The 15,651-nt window shown below is 39.6% G+C and overlaps 1 protein-coding gene across 10 annotated transcripts in view; it reads left to right on the forward strand.

Annotated features, from left to right (window-relative positions):
* The window catches only part of TNKS (tankyrase), a 221,797-nt gene that overhangs the window by 151,864 nt on the left and 54,282 nt on the right, over nucleotides 1-15,651 (forward strand). For all 10 annotated transcript variants that reach the window (XR_008913059.1, XM_056803482.1, XM_056803484.1 and 7 more), the window contains 5 exons: nucleotides 670-791; nucleotides 2,225-2,316; nucleotides 2,414-2,492; nucleotides 6,712-6,883; nucleotides 10,057-10,136. Coding sequence is in view for 9 of the 10 variants with exons in the window: in XM_056803482.1 (XP_056659460.1) it covers nucleotides 670-791; nucleotides 2,225-2,316; nucleotides 2,414-2,492; nucleotides 6,712-6,883; nucleotides 10,057-10,136 (545 nt within the window). In the remaining variant the exon portion in view is untranslated. The remainder of the gene's footprint in view (nucleotides 1-669; nucleotides 792-2,224; nucleotides 2,317-2,413; nucleotides 2,493-6,711; nucleotides 6,884-10,056; nucleotides 10,137-15,651) is intronic.

The raw sequence follows: 15,651 nt of genomic DNA on the forward strand, positions 1-15,651 counted from the left end.
TTTAAATGTTACAACATTGAATTTCAAAATTGATAGCTGATAGCTAGCATCATTTTTTATTATGTTGCTACAACCTATCCTTGAACTTAAAATCATTTAAGGAATTTTTTTTAATTTTTTTTTTAAGGACTGCTTTATAATTGGACTTATATGTGTGCCTTATTCAATTGGTTAATCCTAAAATATCTCATGAATTTTGTGATTATTTTGAATGGGACTCCCCCTTTTTGTTATTCTCTCCAGGATTTTGTTTTATTACATTCTTGGTTTTTAAGAGTATATTTTTATGTTGAACTCTATTACTAAAGCTATTGTCTTAATCAGGGAGGTTTTTCTCACTGATTATTTAGAATTTTTGAAGTAAAACATGATCCAAAAGAACCAAGGAATCAAGCATTTGTCAAGCTTTGTACCTGTATTCCTTGCCCCCCTCTATATCTGGCAAAAAGTATGTGCTTGATCAGTACTTATTTACAAGCCAATTGAATGATCATCTTCTGTCATCCCCTCACCAACACTAAAATGTCTTTTACAAACCCCAGTGCATAATATTCTAGTCTAAAGGGGAAGAGGAAGTGGGGTTAAATTTTCCCTAATTTCAATAGTGATCAGCAATCTTATTTTCTTAGTTGTAATCTTGCTTTATGGAAATCTTCTTTTTGTTAACAGATGAATTTAAAGGTCACTCTTTACTACAAGCAGCCAGAGAAGCAGACCTCGCCAAAGTTAAAAAAACACTTGCTTTGGAGATCATAAATTTCAAGCAACCCCAGACTCATGAAACAGCTCTGGTAAGAGTTTTCATTTTCAGCTAATTCTTTCCTTTGATATGTGTTAAAACTGGGCTATCACAGAGGTGCTTTTGAGTATGAAGCATAGAGATTCATTCAGTACCTCAGGTTCCACTCAGCTGCTTTTCAGTAGCAAACACCAAGGTTTTGAATACAATTGGCTTTGTTGGGCCTATTTCCAGGAATGAAAAAAAAATGCAATGGGCAGGATTGTTGTTCAGCTTTGTGTTTGGCACACTTTGGCCTGTCAATTGATCCAGGGCTATTTCACAGCTCCTTGTTTTATAATCTTGTGTTTTCATCAGCATGCAAAATAGATGTGATTCCCATAAATATCTGTGTGAATTTTCAGTGACTTGCTGTATTCAGATAATCAATAGATTTCTTAGACAGTAGATGTCAGGATGTTTCTTCTAACCCATATAAAATACTCCCATTTCAATTTCAGTGACTGTTCATGTTTTTTTATAAAATGGTTAGTTTTCTTTCCATGCACTCCCAAAACATGTTTATTGGTTTCATCATCATCAGTTTCATGGCAGCTCACATGTAAAATATTTAATTATCAATCCCATCCATGGAGGAAACGGTTCCCTATGGCACAAATATCTCAACTGAACTGTTTTAAGTCTAGTAGGCAGGCTTCTGGTGAAATTCACCCCCAAAATGATGGTAAAGCTGGATACCTTAATAGACTTGAATTTCCATCACCTGTGTGATTAGGCAATAGAAGCATCTCTGTGGGGCCTTCAGATCTAGGTTTCAGTATCTCAGGATAGCCTTGATAGAACAGACAATAGCAAACTATTTTTCCACAACCAAGGAAATGGCATTAGTTGTTTTTTGGATCTACTGTAAGCAGGTTTTTAGCATAATCAAGGTTGGTCCTCTGGAAGAAGTGGGCAGCGTGATAGCCTCGAAATGATCTCTAAACTGGAGTCCCACACTCTGAGTTTAAGTCTTGTTGCTGCCCTGTGGCCTTGGTCAGGTCCTTCAATCTTTCCAGGACTCAGTTTCCTCATAATATAAAATAAGATGGAGCAGAAGGCCTCAAATATATTAAGCTCTGAGTCTATGATAATCAGTTACACAATTGCTTTTCAGATGTGAATCTTGTTTTGGATGATTGCTCTGTTGAATGTTACAGATGGTTGCATAGATACAATGGAGAATATGGGTATTTCCTATGATTGGAGGGAGTGGCCAGCTTGATCCACTTTTTCCTTTTCCTTTTAGCTCCAGAATCTCTATATCAGAGTTTTACATTGGCCCAAAATGTCAGTCATTTCTGTAGGCATTCAGCTCTCTGTGTTTTTAATGACATTTGGAATGCTTCTAAGGCTTTAGCTGGGGATAGAGATGGCCAAGTCCAGGCATTCAGAAGGAAGATCAGCAGTAACTTACATTTCTTCTCTCTTTTCACTTTTCCCCAGCATTGTGCTGTGGCCTCCTTACACCCCAAGCGGAAGCAAGTGACTGAGCTCTTACTACGGAAAGGAGCAAACGTGAATGAAAAGAATAAAGAGTAGGTTCTATCACTTCACTGCCAACTGTGTTGTTCAGCTTTTAAGAGCCACAACCCAGCTTGATGAGCATGTTCCCCTCTTCCATTTCCCTTCTAGCTTTATGACGCCCTTGCACGTTGCAGCAGAAAGAGCTCACAATGATGTCATAGAGGTTCTCCATAAGCATGGAGCCAAGGTGAGTGCCCACCAGAGAAGCAGCATCTGCCTGGGAATGTGGGCATAACCAACTTGGTGGGATTGTGGTGGGGTCAACATTTCTTGGACTGAGACCATCTCAAAGACCTGATAGGCAGCCTTGTGGCAATGACCAGCACTTAGTCCAGCCTTGGGCTTACCCTTGGGGTCTTCCCCTTTGTATGATCTGCTGGAGCATGAGCTGCAGTGCTTTTTGTTCTCCTGTGAATTCAGAATACCAGCTTTTCACAAGTGTTGGTCACAAGAGATATCAGTTAGAGGGGGAAAGGACTACAGCATGCTGAGCTAGCCAACACATGTTGGCAGGCAGAGACCTGGACCAAAGGGATGATACTTGACTTCCTACCGTGTCCAAGGGACCACCCTCAAAATTCTTTTGAGAAACAAGTGAAGGGTCTTAGGAAAACAGAATAAAATTACCTAAAGAGGCCATTAGACCCAGGAAGCTGAGCAGTAGACAGAATCCTCTTTCTGTCAAGGAGGTAGCTAGGAGTGTCCTCCAAGCATTGGGTCTTTGGATTCCCAGGCTCCCTCTCAAAAGATACTATCTAGGCAGGGTCATATTAAGATGGCAAGGGCAATAGGGTGGAGTGTCCTCCAGAGAAGCCCTGGGACAGCTATTTCTTTCTTCCTGAGGGCCAAGTATCAAGAACCTGACAGAGAAATGGGTTCAAATCCTACCTCTGGTTCTTTTCCAGCTTATTTCTTGATCTAGGGCAGGTCCCCTCCCCTCCCATAACATTGTCTTCCTCATTTAGCAAATGAAGGGGTTGGAAGGGGTCTCTGAGGTCCCTCAATTTAAATGCCTGTGATCCTCCTTGGACTAACTATATCTGGTAAGTACACCTCACACCCCCAATTTGGAGTGTGTCTCCTCTGCACAAATGAGGCTTCAAGATGAAGTCTAGAAATGGCTATTGAGAACTTCAAGACCCTAGCTTCTTGAGTGCCCCCACTTGATGTTAGTGACTGGCTCTAGAGGAGACACTGGTGTAAGGGGTACAGAAACAAGCACTTTGCCCTAGCTTGGTCTGAAGGGTTACCCAACCTTCCCTCCAGCCTTAGGAGCCTCTCTTCAGAGTCAGACTGCTTCCCTTCTTGTTACCATCATGTGCCTCTAATTTCTCTCTTCAGCCTTTTTCCCATCTCCTTTCCCTTGCTGCATACATCCATGAGGTTGGACATTCTGGGTGTCCTCACCCCCATGGGGAGTAGTGATTGATCCAGTCTTGGTCTCAGCTCAGAATGGGCTCTTGGGGAGCAAGTACATATCTCTGTTGGGTTACAAGTCTCCTTGCCCAATGAGAAATGTGGGCCAGATATGTGGTAACTAAAGTGGCATTCATAAGATAAGGAGACAAAAACAGCATACAAGCTACAGACTTCATGAGATCACACTGAAGAGCTTTGATATACAAGAACTTCCACTCATGGTTTATCCATCGGGAAATATGCCTACACTGGGCCAGGCACCATGCTAATACAAAAAGAAGCAAAAAAAAGATAGTTCCTAATTTCAAGAAGAGAGACAAAAACAAGTGAGGGCCAGCTTTGTCATTAGCTTAGGATTACTCTCAGAGTGCCTGGAATGCTCTGTGCTTTGGTGTCCTGCCCCTTGCTATCCTTTGCCATCATTGGGCTTGGTGGGGACAGTCTGCTATCTCTTCTGGGTTAAGATAGGCTTCAGACTAAGTCTGGAGCTCCAAGTACCGGATGGGAAGGAGAGGGTTTCTGAGGCTTGAACAGAATATTGAAATCCCATATCAAATAGCAAATCAGCAAATCTTTATTAAGACCTTAATAAGACTAACATATGGCTACCTTTTCTCTACCCTCTAACATTTACAAGTCATTCTTAGATAGGGGAAGTGCAAGAAAATAAGCATTTATTAGGCCCCTACTGTGTGCCCAGAAGTCTGCCTATTGTGGGCCCTGAGAGAAAAGATAAGAAACACTTGCTGAATGATAGCCTTCTTTCCCAAGGATCTTGACAGACTGGAAAGATGAATTCAATCTAATCATATTAAGTTTTACATAACTGCAGTGTTAGGGTTTTGTATGGTGTTCTTGCTCAGTAGATTGGAAGCCCTTATAGAGTAGGGGCTGTCTTGTCTTTCCTTTTCTTATTTGTACTTGCACAGTGCCTGGCAATAGAATAGGCATTTTTTAAATGTTTTTTTGAATTGAATTGACATGTGAAGTTCCACAATTGTAGAGAAGCACTTGTTTTTTCAAGGATTAAGATTCTCTGGAAACTCTGAGCTCAACCTCAGCAGTGTCATTGACAGCTTAAAATTTCAGTAGGATCTTTTTTGTCTTGACTGGTGGAGTTGTGGGAAATATCCAAAATCCCTTCACTTATGCAGATCAGTTACTCACTTTGAGCTTGTCCCCTTGAAGAGTTTCCAGGCTCACCAATAAATTAGGTGGCTTTCCCTTGACTATGATCACAGAACCAGTTTGTATCTGAAATAGGACTTGGTGTGTGTTCCTCACTCCTAGGCTAGTGTGCTATCCCACCAGGGTTCCTCTTCAGTATGAGCCCACTGTAGAAAGAAGAGGGGCTTACAGAAAGGTTTCCCTTAGTAGGTACTGCTTGAACTGAGTCTTAAAAGATGAAAATGATTTATCAGGTGAAAGTGAAGAAGAAAGGCCTGCAGGCATGCCCTACCTACAGCTAACAACAAAGACAAAGAAACCAGATGGAAGTGTTGTGTGTGCGGAACAAGGTGAAGGCCAACTTGGCTTAGCAAAGATGGGATGGAGCCAGATTATGAAAGGCTTTAAAAAACAACTGAGAGTTTATGCCTGATCCTGGAGGTGGCATAGGAATTAGCCCTGTCCTGTTTGAGACCACAAAGAACCACTCAGTGGGTAGGAGTGAGTGAGACCAGCTCAAGTTTCATTCCAGGAAAAGCTTCCTGACTATTAGAGCTACCTTTTGGAAAATTGAATTGATTGCCTTGGAAGGTGGGGTGTTCTCTATCATCAGAGCTTTTCAACCAGAGCAGAAATGACTTCTTAGGTACATTATGAAGAAAATAATTCAGTTTGGACTCTGACTGCTGAGGTCCCTTCCAGCTCCAAATTCTGTGATTCTGTGATCTTGGTTTTCCTTTCTGTGTAACTAAACCATACCTTCTCGGAATTTAATCTGGAATAGCAATTGTACTCATTGGCTAGAGTGTAAACAACCTTCTATTCCCCTTCCACCCTTTCAAAAAAAAAAAAAGAATTCTTACCTTCAGTCTTAGAATCACTACTAAGTATTGGTTCCAGGACAGAAGGGTAAGGGCTAGGCATTTGGAGTTAAATGACTTGCCCAAGGTCACACAGCTAGAAAATGTCTGAGGCCAGATTTAAACCCAAAGCCTTCCATCTCTAGCCCTGGTTCTCAATCCACTGAGCCACCTAGTTGCTACCTTCTACCCCTTTTTGAAAGTTAATGCTCATTTCCTCATCTCCTCCAAGCCTATGGTGCTTGCCCTTCCTTCTATGGTTTCAGAAGTCATCCCAACTGGTTAAGCCTCCTTCTCTTCAGAAGAGAGAAGACAGCATGAGAAAGGAGGCTCTAAACCTGGGCCTTGGAGAATGAGGCTTATGGAGTAAGGTAGTGGGAAAAGACCACATGAGTCTGGGGGCCCTGTGGCAGGAATGAGCTGTCTGTGGGCTACTGTAAAGAGCCCATTGGGTCTCCTAGGAATAAAATGGAAGGGGTGAGATGGGTGGGTAGACAATGTAAAGATGACAGAAGATGCTAATCTGCATCTACACTACTCATAGGGAGTAGTTATGGGAATGGCTCAGATATTTAACACTGTCTTAAATCCAGCAAAATCATTTTCTCCTCAATAGTTATTCAGATAATGAATAATGAAATAGTTAATGAATATTGAATCATTCTTAGTTCAGTTGATTGGACTTCATTTTTTCAAATGCTTTAGGAAAGCATTAATGATTGTTCATTATGAGTCTCTTATAATGAACAATAATTCTAGAAATATCAAGTGCTTCCAGGTGGTTAAAGATTAATTGATCCCATTTTCTTTGGTCTGGACACTAGAACTGTAGTTGTTTGTGAAATTATTTCTGGGTGGTTTTCAAAGAACCTTTGTTATTTCTTTTTTAATAAAAAGCTCTTTGAAAAGAAAATCTAAAGGAGAGAACATAAGAGTTGCTTTATTTTGATGCTTTTTCAGATGAATGCACTGGACACACTTGGTCAGACGCCTTTGCACAGAGCGGCCTTGGCAGGCCACTTGCAGACTTGCCGCCTCCTGCTGAGTTATGGCTCTGATCCCTCCATCATCTCCCTACAAGGTTTTACAGCTGCCCAGATGGGAAATGAAGCCGTGCAGCAGATTCTAAGTGGTGAGTCCTAGGAGACATTTTTAACTCTCCCACTCTTATTTGTGCTTCTGATGTGTACCACACTAATGCAGTTGGATAGTAATGATAGCCATTAATGCCTTCCAGCTTTGGTCTAGTTTTTCATTTCTCTTATTGCCATTTTTAATACAAGGGACGCAACCATGTGATATCTTATCAATGAGCTGAAAGACAAAGAACACCTTCAATTAAAAAAAAGGTTGACATGAAAGTCTTTATAATGTGATTTAAACTATGTATTTGAAACCATAAGTCAATAGATAGTAGAGAAACGATAGAAGTATTCCCTTTAATATCAGCTAAGGAACAGAAGAGTCTGCTTTCCCAATCTTACTTATCCTAGTTGTAGAAATTTTAGAAGGATTTTGTCAGAAAGAGGGAGATTCATCACCACATTTTTAGTTTAAAATTTTTTAGGTCTCCACAACTCTTAAAGGATGTACTAAAATGGTAAAGAATTTCTCGTTTGTGTCTATAGCGGTCTTCCTGACCTTGAGGCCAGCACTCTAGAGCTACTACATGGGACCACCTTCTCTAAAGAAATAGATAATAATCATCCTTACAATCAGAAACCCCTGGACCTTTCAAACATGCATGTGGTATGCATCTTTTTTTTTAACCCTTAGAATCAATACTGTGTATTGGTTCCTGGGCAGAATAGTGGTAATGGCTAGGCAATGGAGGTTAAGTGACTCGCCCAGTGTTGCACAGCTAGGGAAGTGTCTGAGGTCAGTTTGAACCTAGGACCTCCTGTTTCTAGGCCTGACTTTCTATCCACTGAACCACCCAGCTGCTCCCCTATATTTTGAGGTGTATATACACACACACACTACTAATATTTTAAGTGCTTTGCCTTCTAGATATTAACATTAAAACAGAAGGCAGAGAATTTGTGTCCTAGTAGCCTCTTCACTGCCTGAGAATGAGTTCAAAACAGGGTAGTCCTTGTAGCCTTAGAGACATTAAGCCATCATTCTGTGTCTTATTTATCCCAAGTGTTGCTAAAACCAGATTTATTTTTTTTAGAATCCTTCAGGCTTTATATTTGATCCATTGCCCCTTAACTAATTTCATTCCATTGGATTAGGAATTGGTCTTCAGAAATATTGATACTTTTACACAGAAACTATCTGATCTATGGGACAAATACTCTAGCCAACAGCTAAATGTATTTCAGTGCAAAAAATTGCCTGCAACTTCCTGGAATATCCTGACTTTTCAAGTGCTCGCCCATTGAAATGGTCTTTCCTAATTTCCTTCACATCATGGTTCCTCCACCTCCTACCCTCACTCATCATTGATTTAAAAAAAAAACCCTTATCTTCCATCTTAGAATCAATACTGGGTATTGCAAGGCAGAAGAGTGATAAGGGCTAGGCAATGGGGGTTAAATGACTTGCCCAGGATCATGTGACTAGAAAGTATGTGAGGCCAGATTTGAACCAAAGACCTCCTGTCTCTAGGCCTGGCTCTCTATCCACTAAGCCATCAAGCTGCCCCCATCATTGATTTTTAAAAATATATTTCTTTACAGCTGTAAAGGTTGTAAAAAACAGTTGTCTCTCTCTCAATAATGCAGGAGTACCTTGAAGGAAGGAACTGTCCCAATTCAGATGTTGTCTCTCTGGCACCAGGCTCATCATTAGCTCTTGTTAGCAATGATTTCTCTGTTTTATCTTTGGATAATTTGAAAATACTTGCTTGGAGTCAACTGGGTGGCTCAGTGCATGCAGAGCCAGGCTTAGAGTCAAGAAAACTTGGGTCCAGATTTCTCAGCTATGTGGCCTGGGCAAGTCACTTAACCCTCACTGACTAGCCCTTACCATTCTTCTGCCTTAGTATTGCTTCTAAGAAAGGAATGGTATGGGGTGGGGGGGGGGAACAAATGCTGATGGGGAGTCATATATTCTGCCACTGGAAAATCTGAAAGATTAGACAGGTCAGTTAGACTGTTCTTGTCGACTAATACTTGTCAACAATTCTTTTTAACAATTATTTTTTAGAGCTCTTACAGAGCTTAAAATAGGTTTAATAATGAACAACTTTTAAGAAATTTAAATTATTTTGGAATGATGAAAAGGTACCAGCTAAACTATCTAGTCAGTAGCCTTGAGTCATTCTAAATGAGAGACTTTGATGTTCTATGACTTCTGGAAAGGTAATAGTTATCAAGGATGTATCCTTATTTTTGGTACTAAATTTCTATTCATGGAAGAGTTTGATTTGTTTATTATTATTATGCTGTTATGCGATTGAGTCAAAATTACTCTCCAGAAATTTTAATTATACAAATTACTGCTTTATATTTTGTTTCAATGATGATCTGAAAATTCCTTATGCTTTCTAACACATTCCTGAATATTTTGTTCTTCTAAAAGGAATGCTTATTAAATATTGGACTTTTAAGAATCCTTTAACTTAAACAGGGGCATTGACTTTGTTTAAGTACAAATAATATGATCTAGAGCCGAGATGCCCAACCTATGGCACATAGAGATCTCTCTAGGGGCATGTGTACCATTGCCCACCAGAGTTAGTTACTAGAAAGGCAGAGGGACTCAGACAGAGCTGCTCCCTTACCTCTCTCCACTGTGCTTCTTCCCCCTCTGCCCAGCAGTGCAATGGAAGGTGCTCAGGTCTCTCCCTTCCCTTTCTCCCTCTCCTGTATGGAGTAAGGGTGGGGGAGCACTTGTTCTCTGGAGTGGGGCAGAGCATGCAATCTCTAAATGGTTTTCCATCACTGATCTAGAGTGGTAGATAATTTTAAGTAAGGAGATAAAGAATTTCTATATCAATATTTTGTATTTCAAAGGAAGTAAAATACTCTAGAACCCCCCCCCCAAAAAAAAAGACTGTTCTTGTCCAAACAATATATTACAAGTATATCCTGGAACAATTATGAGGCCACAACCAGGAGAATTAAGAGCCCAGGTGATATTAGAGAGAAAGGAACAAGAGTTTTTGTCTTTCATGGTATCTGTGGTCTTGTATAAAAATGTGACTTGGTAGGTGATGGTTGTATGAAGTGGGTAAATAAGTCCTTGCTATTCCCTGGGTTACCACTCTCCCGATGTTTCTGGTGCCCTCCCTGGCCCCCTGTCATTCAGTTATCCTGTTTTTCCTTATTTTCTAACTTGTCTCATTCCATTTCATAGAAAGTACACCTGTGCGCACTTCAGATGTTGATTACCGCCTCCTAGAGGCATCCAAAGCAGGAGACTTGGAAACTGTGAAGGTAAGGCAAAGCCCTGTTAACTTGTTCTAACATCTTGACCTGCAGGGTTATAGCCATCACATCATAACCATTGTACCACAGAGCATTCTGCAGTAATTGACCATCACTCAGTGCCATTATCTCTCGGACCCCAATTTAATTTTCTGTCTTCCTTTTTCAAGGAGTTCACTTCTAGGCTCACAGCCATCCTCTTCACTCCAGCCTTTGTTCTTAACATGTCATCATGTGCCATTGATGTTTCTTAAGACAAACAGATCCCATGGCTTGTTCCCCTCAGTGCACCTCCAGCGTCCTCCTATCCCCGGGGATTGGTGGTGGGAAGGAGTCATCTCACACCTATAGTCCTCCTGAACCTATCCATCATACTTCCTAGGACTTTGAGCTCCTTAATTCCTAAGTACTGCACCAGGTTATCACCCTCACTGATGACTTCACTTGACTTCCTTCCCAATCTGAAACCCTAGAGTTAATCAGTTCATTGTTTCATCACTCTTTTGCTCCCTTCCCCTACTGCTGCTCATTCCTTGGCAAACACCAGTATTAGAAGAAGTCATCAGATCTTGCTGATTGGGTTCACTACAGATTTGTTGATTTATTTAACACCTAGGATGGAGGTATCACACATGGGACCTGCAACACTTCCAAGTGTGGCCTGATTCAGAGTTAAATGTAATTGAAAAATATTTAATAAAATTAACTTTTAAAAGCCATTAAACATAGTTAATATTACATTGGCCTACAAGGATTCTTATGTACAGATCGCATTTCTCTGAAATGTTTCTATTTGCGTTTGACACTATGGATCTAGGACATAACTTAAACAAGACAGTACTTGTGCTCTTCCCTAATGAGTCATTATCACATCCCCCAGTAGCTACTACAGACCTTAAGCCCTCTCTTTAAGCTTCTCATGCTACCGCTTTGTTCTGTCCTTTCAGCATAAGACCTCACCTCGTGTCTCATTTTACTGAGAAAAGGAAGCTTCTTCCTCTCCACTTCTCTATCTTTCAGAATTTTGTAGCATCTTCTGGTAGTCTACTTTCCTTTACCCCAGCCTCTGATGAAGAAATGGCCTTTCTCCTTATTAAAGCCAACACTTCTCCCTAATTATTTATTATGTATTTTTAACATTCTTTATTCTTTTCTTTTTAAAATTTGAACTCCAAATTCTCATTCCCTCACCCACTGTGAAGACAAGCAAAATGATACTAGCTTTCATGTGAAATTATGTAAAATGTATTTCCATATTAACCATATCTCCAAAACAAAGGCAAATAATAAAGCAAGAAAATTCTACTTCAATTTGTATTTAGAGTTTATTAGTTTTCTCTGGAGGGTATAGCATTTTTCATCATGAATCCTTCATATTGTCTTGGATCAGAGTAGCCAAGTCTTTCTCGGTTGATCATTACAGGATTGCTGTTACTGTGCCTAATAATCTCCTGATTCTTCTCATTTCATTTTGTATCAGTTCATATAGGTCTTGTCATATTTTTTTTTCTTCCAAAACCACATTCCTCATTATCTCTCATTTGTTCTTGTTGTTTAATTGTTTCAGTCATGTCCAATTCTTTCCATTTGAGGTTTCCTTGTCAAAGATACTGGAGCAGTTTGCCATTTCCTTCTTCAGTTCATTTTATAGATAAGGAAAGTGAGACAAAGCAGGGTTAAGTGACTTGCCCAGGGTTACACAATTACTAAGCATCTGAGGCTAAATTTGTATTCATGTCTTCCTAATCTAGGCCTGGAATTCTATCCACTATCATCTAGCTTCCCTTTCTTTTCTTATAGCACAATACTATTCCATAAAAATCATATACTACAACTTATTCAGTCATTCCCCAATTGATGAGCATCCCCTCAATTTCCAGTTCTTTGCCACCACAAAAGAGCTGCTGTGTTTTTTTACATATAGATCCTTTTCCTTTTTCCTTTAATCTCTTTGGGATATAGACCTAGTAGTAATATTGCTGGGTTTTGAATATACAGTTTTATAACTCTTTGGGCACAATTCCAATTTATTCTTAATAACAATTGGACCAGTTCACAACTCCCCCAAGAGTTTGTTGGTGTATGTATTTTTCCTTATCCTCTCTAGCATTTATCATTTTTTATTGGTGTGATGTAAGCATTAAAAAAAAAGGTAGTACTAAATATATGAGAAATGTGGGAAAATATATTACTCAAGTCAGAATGACTTTTTCTTGGGAATTTATTTACAAAAGGAGAAAGAATGAAAGTAAGGGTAATGGGGGGGGAGGGGAGAGAAGGAGAGAGGAGAGAGAGGAGAGATTCAAGAACAGTTTCACCAGGTCCATATCCTTTACCAGCCTCCAAATTGAACTCCAACTCCGATGAACTTCCTCTCACAGGAAGTTGCCATTGCTTTTAAAGACGCTTCTTTGCGTCACTTCCTGTGCATTCCTTATACTTTCTGTGGACCAATTATAGCTTTAGCTTTGCTTAGGACTGCCCAGGGACCAGTCAGTCGTTTCTAATTACTCACCCACTTTTTCACACGTGGGTCACAGACCTCCCCCACTGAAGGATAAAATGCGGTATATATACTTCTGGTGATTAAATCTAAAAAGGCAGGGAACAGTTAATATCATCTTCACAGTCAGGAGGCTCTTCAGAATTGTTTTAATTCGTGTTTCTCTAATCAGTAGTGATTTAGAGCATTTTTTATATGATTGTAGATAGCTTTGATTTCTTCATCTGCAAACAGTCTCCTCACATCTTTTCACTATCAACTAGAGAATGGCTTTTAATTTTATTGATTTGATTCAGTTCCCTATATATCTAAGAAATGTGACCATTAGAGAAACTTGCAATAAACATTTTTGCTACTTTGATAGTTGAGTGACTATGGAGGAGTCATTTAATTCCCATCGTCAAACCCTTACCTGTCTTCTGCCTTAGAAATAATACATAGTATTAATTCAATGATGGAAGATAAGAATTTAAAATTATTTTTCTATACTATTTTATTATCTATGGTGTGTTTTAGCAAAATACTGTGTCCCCACATGTATTCTTTAACTGTGTTCATGGGGAGGGTAGAGTTTTTGCTTTATTTGAGATCATAATTGGTATCTGCCTTTTTTACTTCAACTCAAGGATAATGAATTCTCTTCCAGTCCTTGATTTTTTTTTAATAAACTTTGTATGTGTCTCTCCATTTCAACTATGTCTTTTATAAATAACATTGTTAGATTTTAATTTCTAATCAAGTCTGCTATTCCCTCTTTACATTTTATGAGTCACTTTATCCCATTCACATTTAGTTAGGTTTACTAACTGCTTTTCCTTCCATCCTATTTTCTTCTGTTTACTCTCTCTTCTTATCTTGCCTTTCTTATTTGCTTTTGACTACTGCCTCCCTTAATCTTCCTTCCATTTTATTATACTTCCCTCCAGCCCATATCTCTTATCCTTCTCCACTTCTATTTCCCTTTTTGGTAAGATAGATTTCTATACCCAATGTGTGTGTGTGTGTGTGTGTGTGTGTGTGTGTGTGTGTGTGTGTGTGTGTGTGTGTGTGTGTGTGATATATATATATATATATATATATATATATATATATATATATATATATATATATATATATATTCTTCCCTCTTTGAACCAATGCTGAGGAAATTCATGTTCAGGTATTGCCTGCTTGTAATTCTTGGTGACTTTAATGCCAGGAGAGACAGAGACTATCAGACATGGCAGAAAATCCTTGGAAGGAATAGTCAGAAATAGCAAAGTTATTTAAAACTGAACACTTGTGTGTCTCATGACCTTCTCATCACCAAAACTGTCTTCCATTTATCTTGGCGGATACATACCCTCACAGTGAACATTGGCATTTAACAGACTGTGTCATTGTTAAAAGAAGTTTCAGACAGGATGTTAGAACAATGAAGATGTGTAAGGTGCAGTGCTGGACTGATCATAGACTTCTCTTCTCCAAGTTAAACATTCGCATTCAAAAAAAGTGGCAGCCCCAAGGCAAGATGGACTACCAGAAAACTTAATGTCAACAAATTAGAGTCCTTCTCCTTGCTGAAACAGTTTGTTGCTATCTTGGAAGGAAAGCTGAGCCAATACATGTTTGGCATCAGTGGAGAAGAAAAAGTGTACAGCATTGCATTTATTCATTTTGTCCACAACACTTGCAAATGCCAGGATTGGTTTGTTGAAAATATTGGGGGAATATTCAGAAGCTACTAAATGAGAACTCCACAGAGTTTACCATCAAGATATTTTGTCTGAAAGAAAAGAAAATTGTTTGTCTATCTCTAAGAAGGCAGCACTTAACTTCTATCAAAAGTAAGGTGCAGTATGAGCCAAGATGGAGGTGTAACTAAAGCAACAGCTGTTTCACCATGAGAATCCTCTATAACCAAGATTAAAATATCACCACAAAACAAAAATAAGAATAAAAGAACCAACAAGGAGACAGTGAAACAACTTTCAAGAAAAGAAAAACCCAAAAGGTAGGCAAAGACCATCTGGGGAACTGAGGTGAGAGGAGAGCAGAGCCAGCAGGAGGCTATATCAAGGAGTCAAGAGCAAACCACAAACCACCCCCACCCTACATCTGCTGTCACTAGTTCTAAATTTAATCCCAAGACCCTGAGAACCTGCCTGGGTAAATAGTGGTCCAAACCAACTCATACCCCTTGAAATTTCAAAGTTGTGGAGGGGGTTGATCTGTATGGGCCCAGAACAAAGCAAGGAATTCCAGTCTAGGCTTGAGATGAGGACATAATTCATGGTTTAGGGTTGAGGACACAGTTCTCGAGGAGGAATTCTCCCCCACCTTTTATCCAAAACTAAGACATGAGCTCTGGGACAGGGCAATCAAGGGTGTGTCTGATTGAATCAAGAACACAGTGACACCAAAAACTTGAGCCTAAGCCTGGGGCTACAATTTGATCAGCCCCTGGCCTGATCGGGTTCAGAGTGAGTTCAAAAACTTACACTCAATCCTGAGCTAAGTCTTTAAGCTAATAGCACCTCAAGGGTCATTTGAATCACTGGGGGAAGGGCCTCTCAGAGCTCTGAGCCTACATACCATCTGATAAACTGGTAACAACCCAGAAAATAAGCTGAAAATAGCATCAAAGAAGGACTGAAGTTTAAGAGGGTTCCCCAACATCCCAGAAGACAGAGCCTACTTATAAATTACATAGGAGAAATGAGCAAACAACAACAAAAAAAGCACCTAACTCTAAAAGAATTTTTATGGAGACAAAGAACAAAGTACAGACACAGAAGGGGTCAGCAAAAGCAAAGGAAAAACACTCAAAGTCCAAAAGAAAAATATGAATTGGACACAGTCTGGAAGAGCTCAAAAAGGACTTCAAAAACCAATTGAGAGACAGAGGAAAAGTGGGGAAGAGAAATGAAAGAAATGCAAGGAGAAAGGAAAGTGATGCAAAAAGAAATGGACCAGTTGAAAAAGGACCACCAAAAACTGACAGAGGAAAACCAGGCCTTAAAAATCAGAATTGAACTAATG

The sequence above is a fragment of the Monodelphis domestica genome, chromosome 6 (assembly GCF_027887165.1).
Source record: "Monodelphis domestica isolate mMonDom1 chromosome 6, mMonDom1.pri, whole genome shotgun sequence".
In the NCBI taxonomy this organism is placed as follows: Eukaryota; Metazoa; Chordata; class Mammalia; order Didelphimorphia; family Didelphidae; genus Monodelphis; species Monodelphis domestica.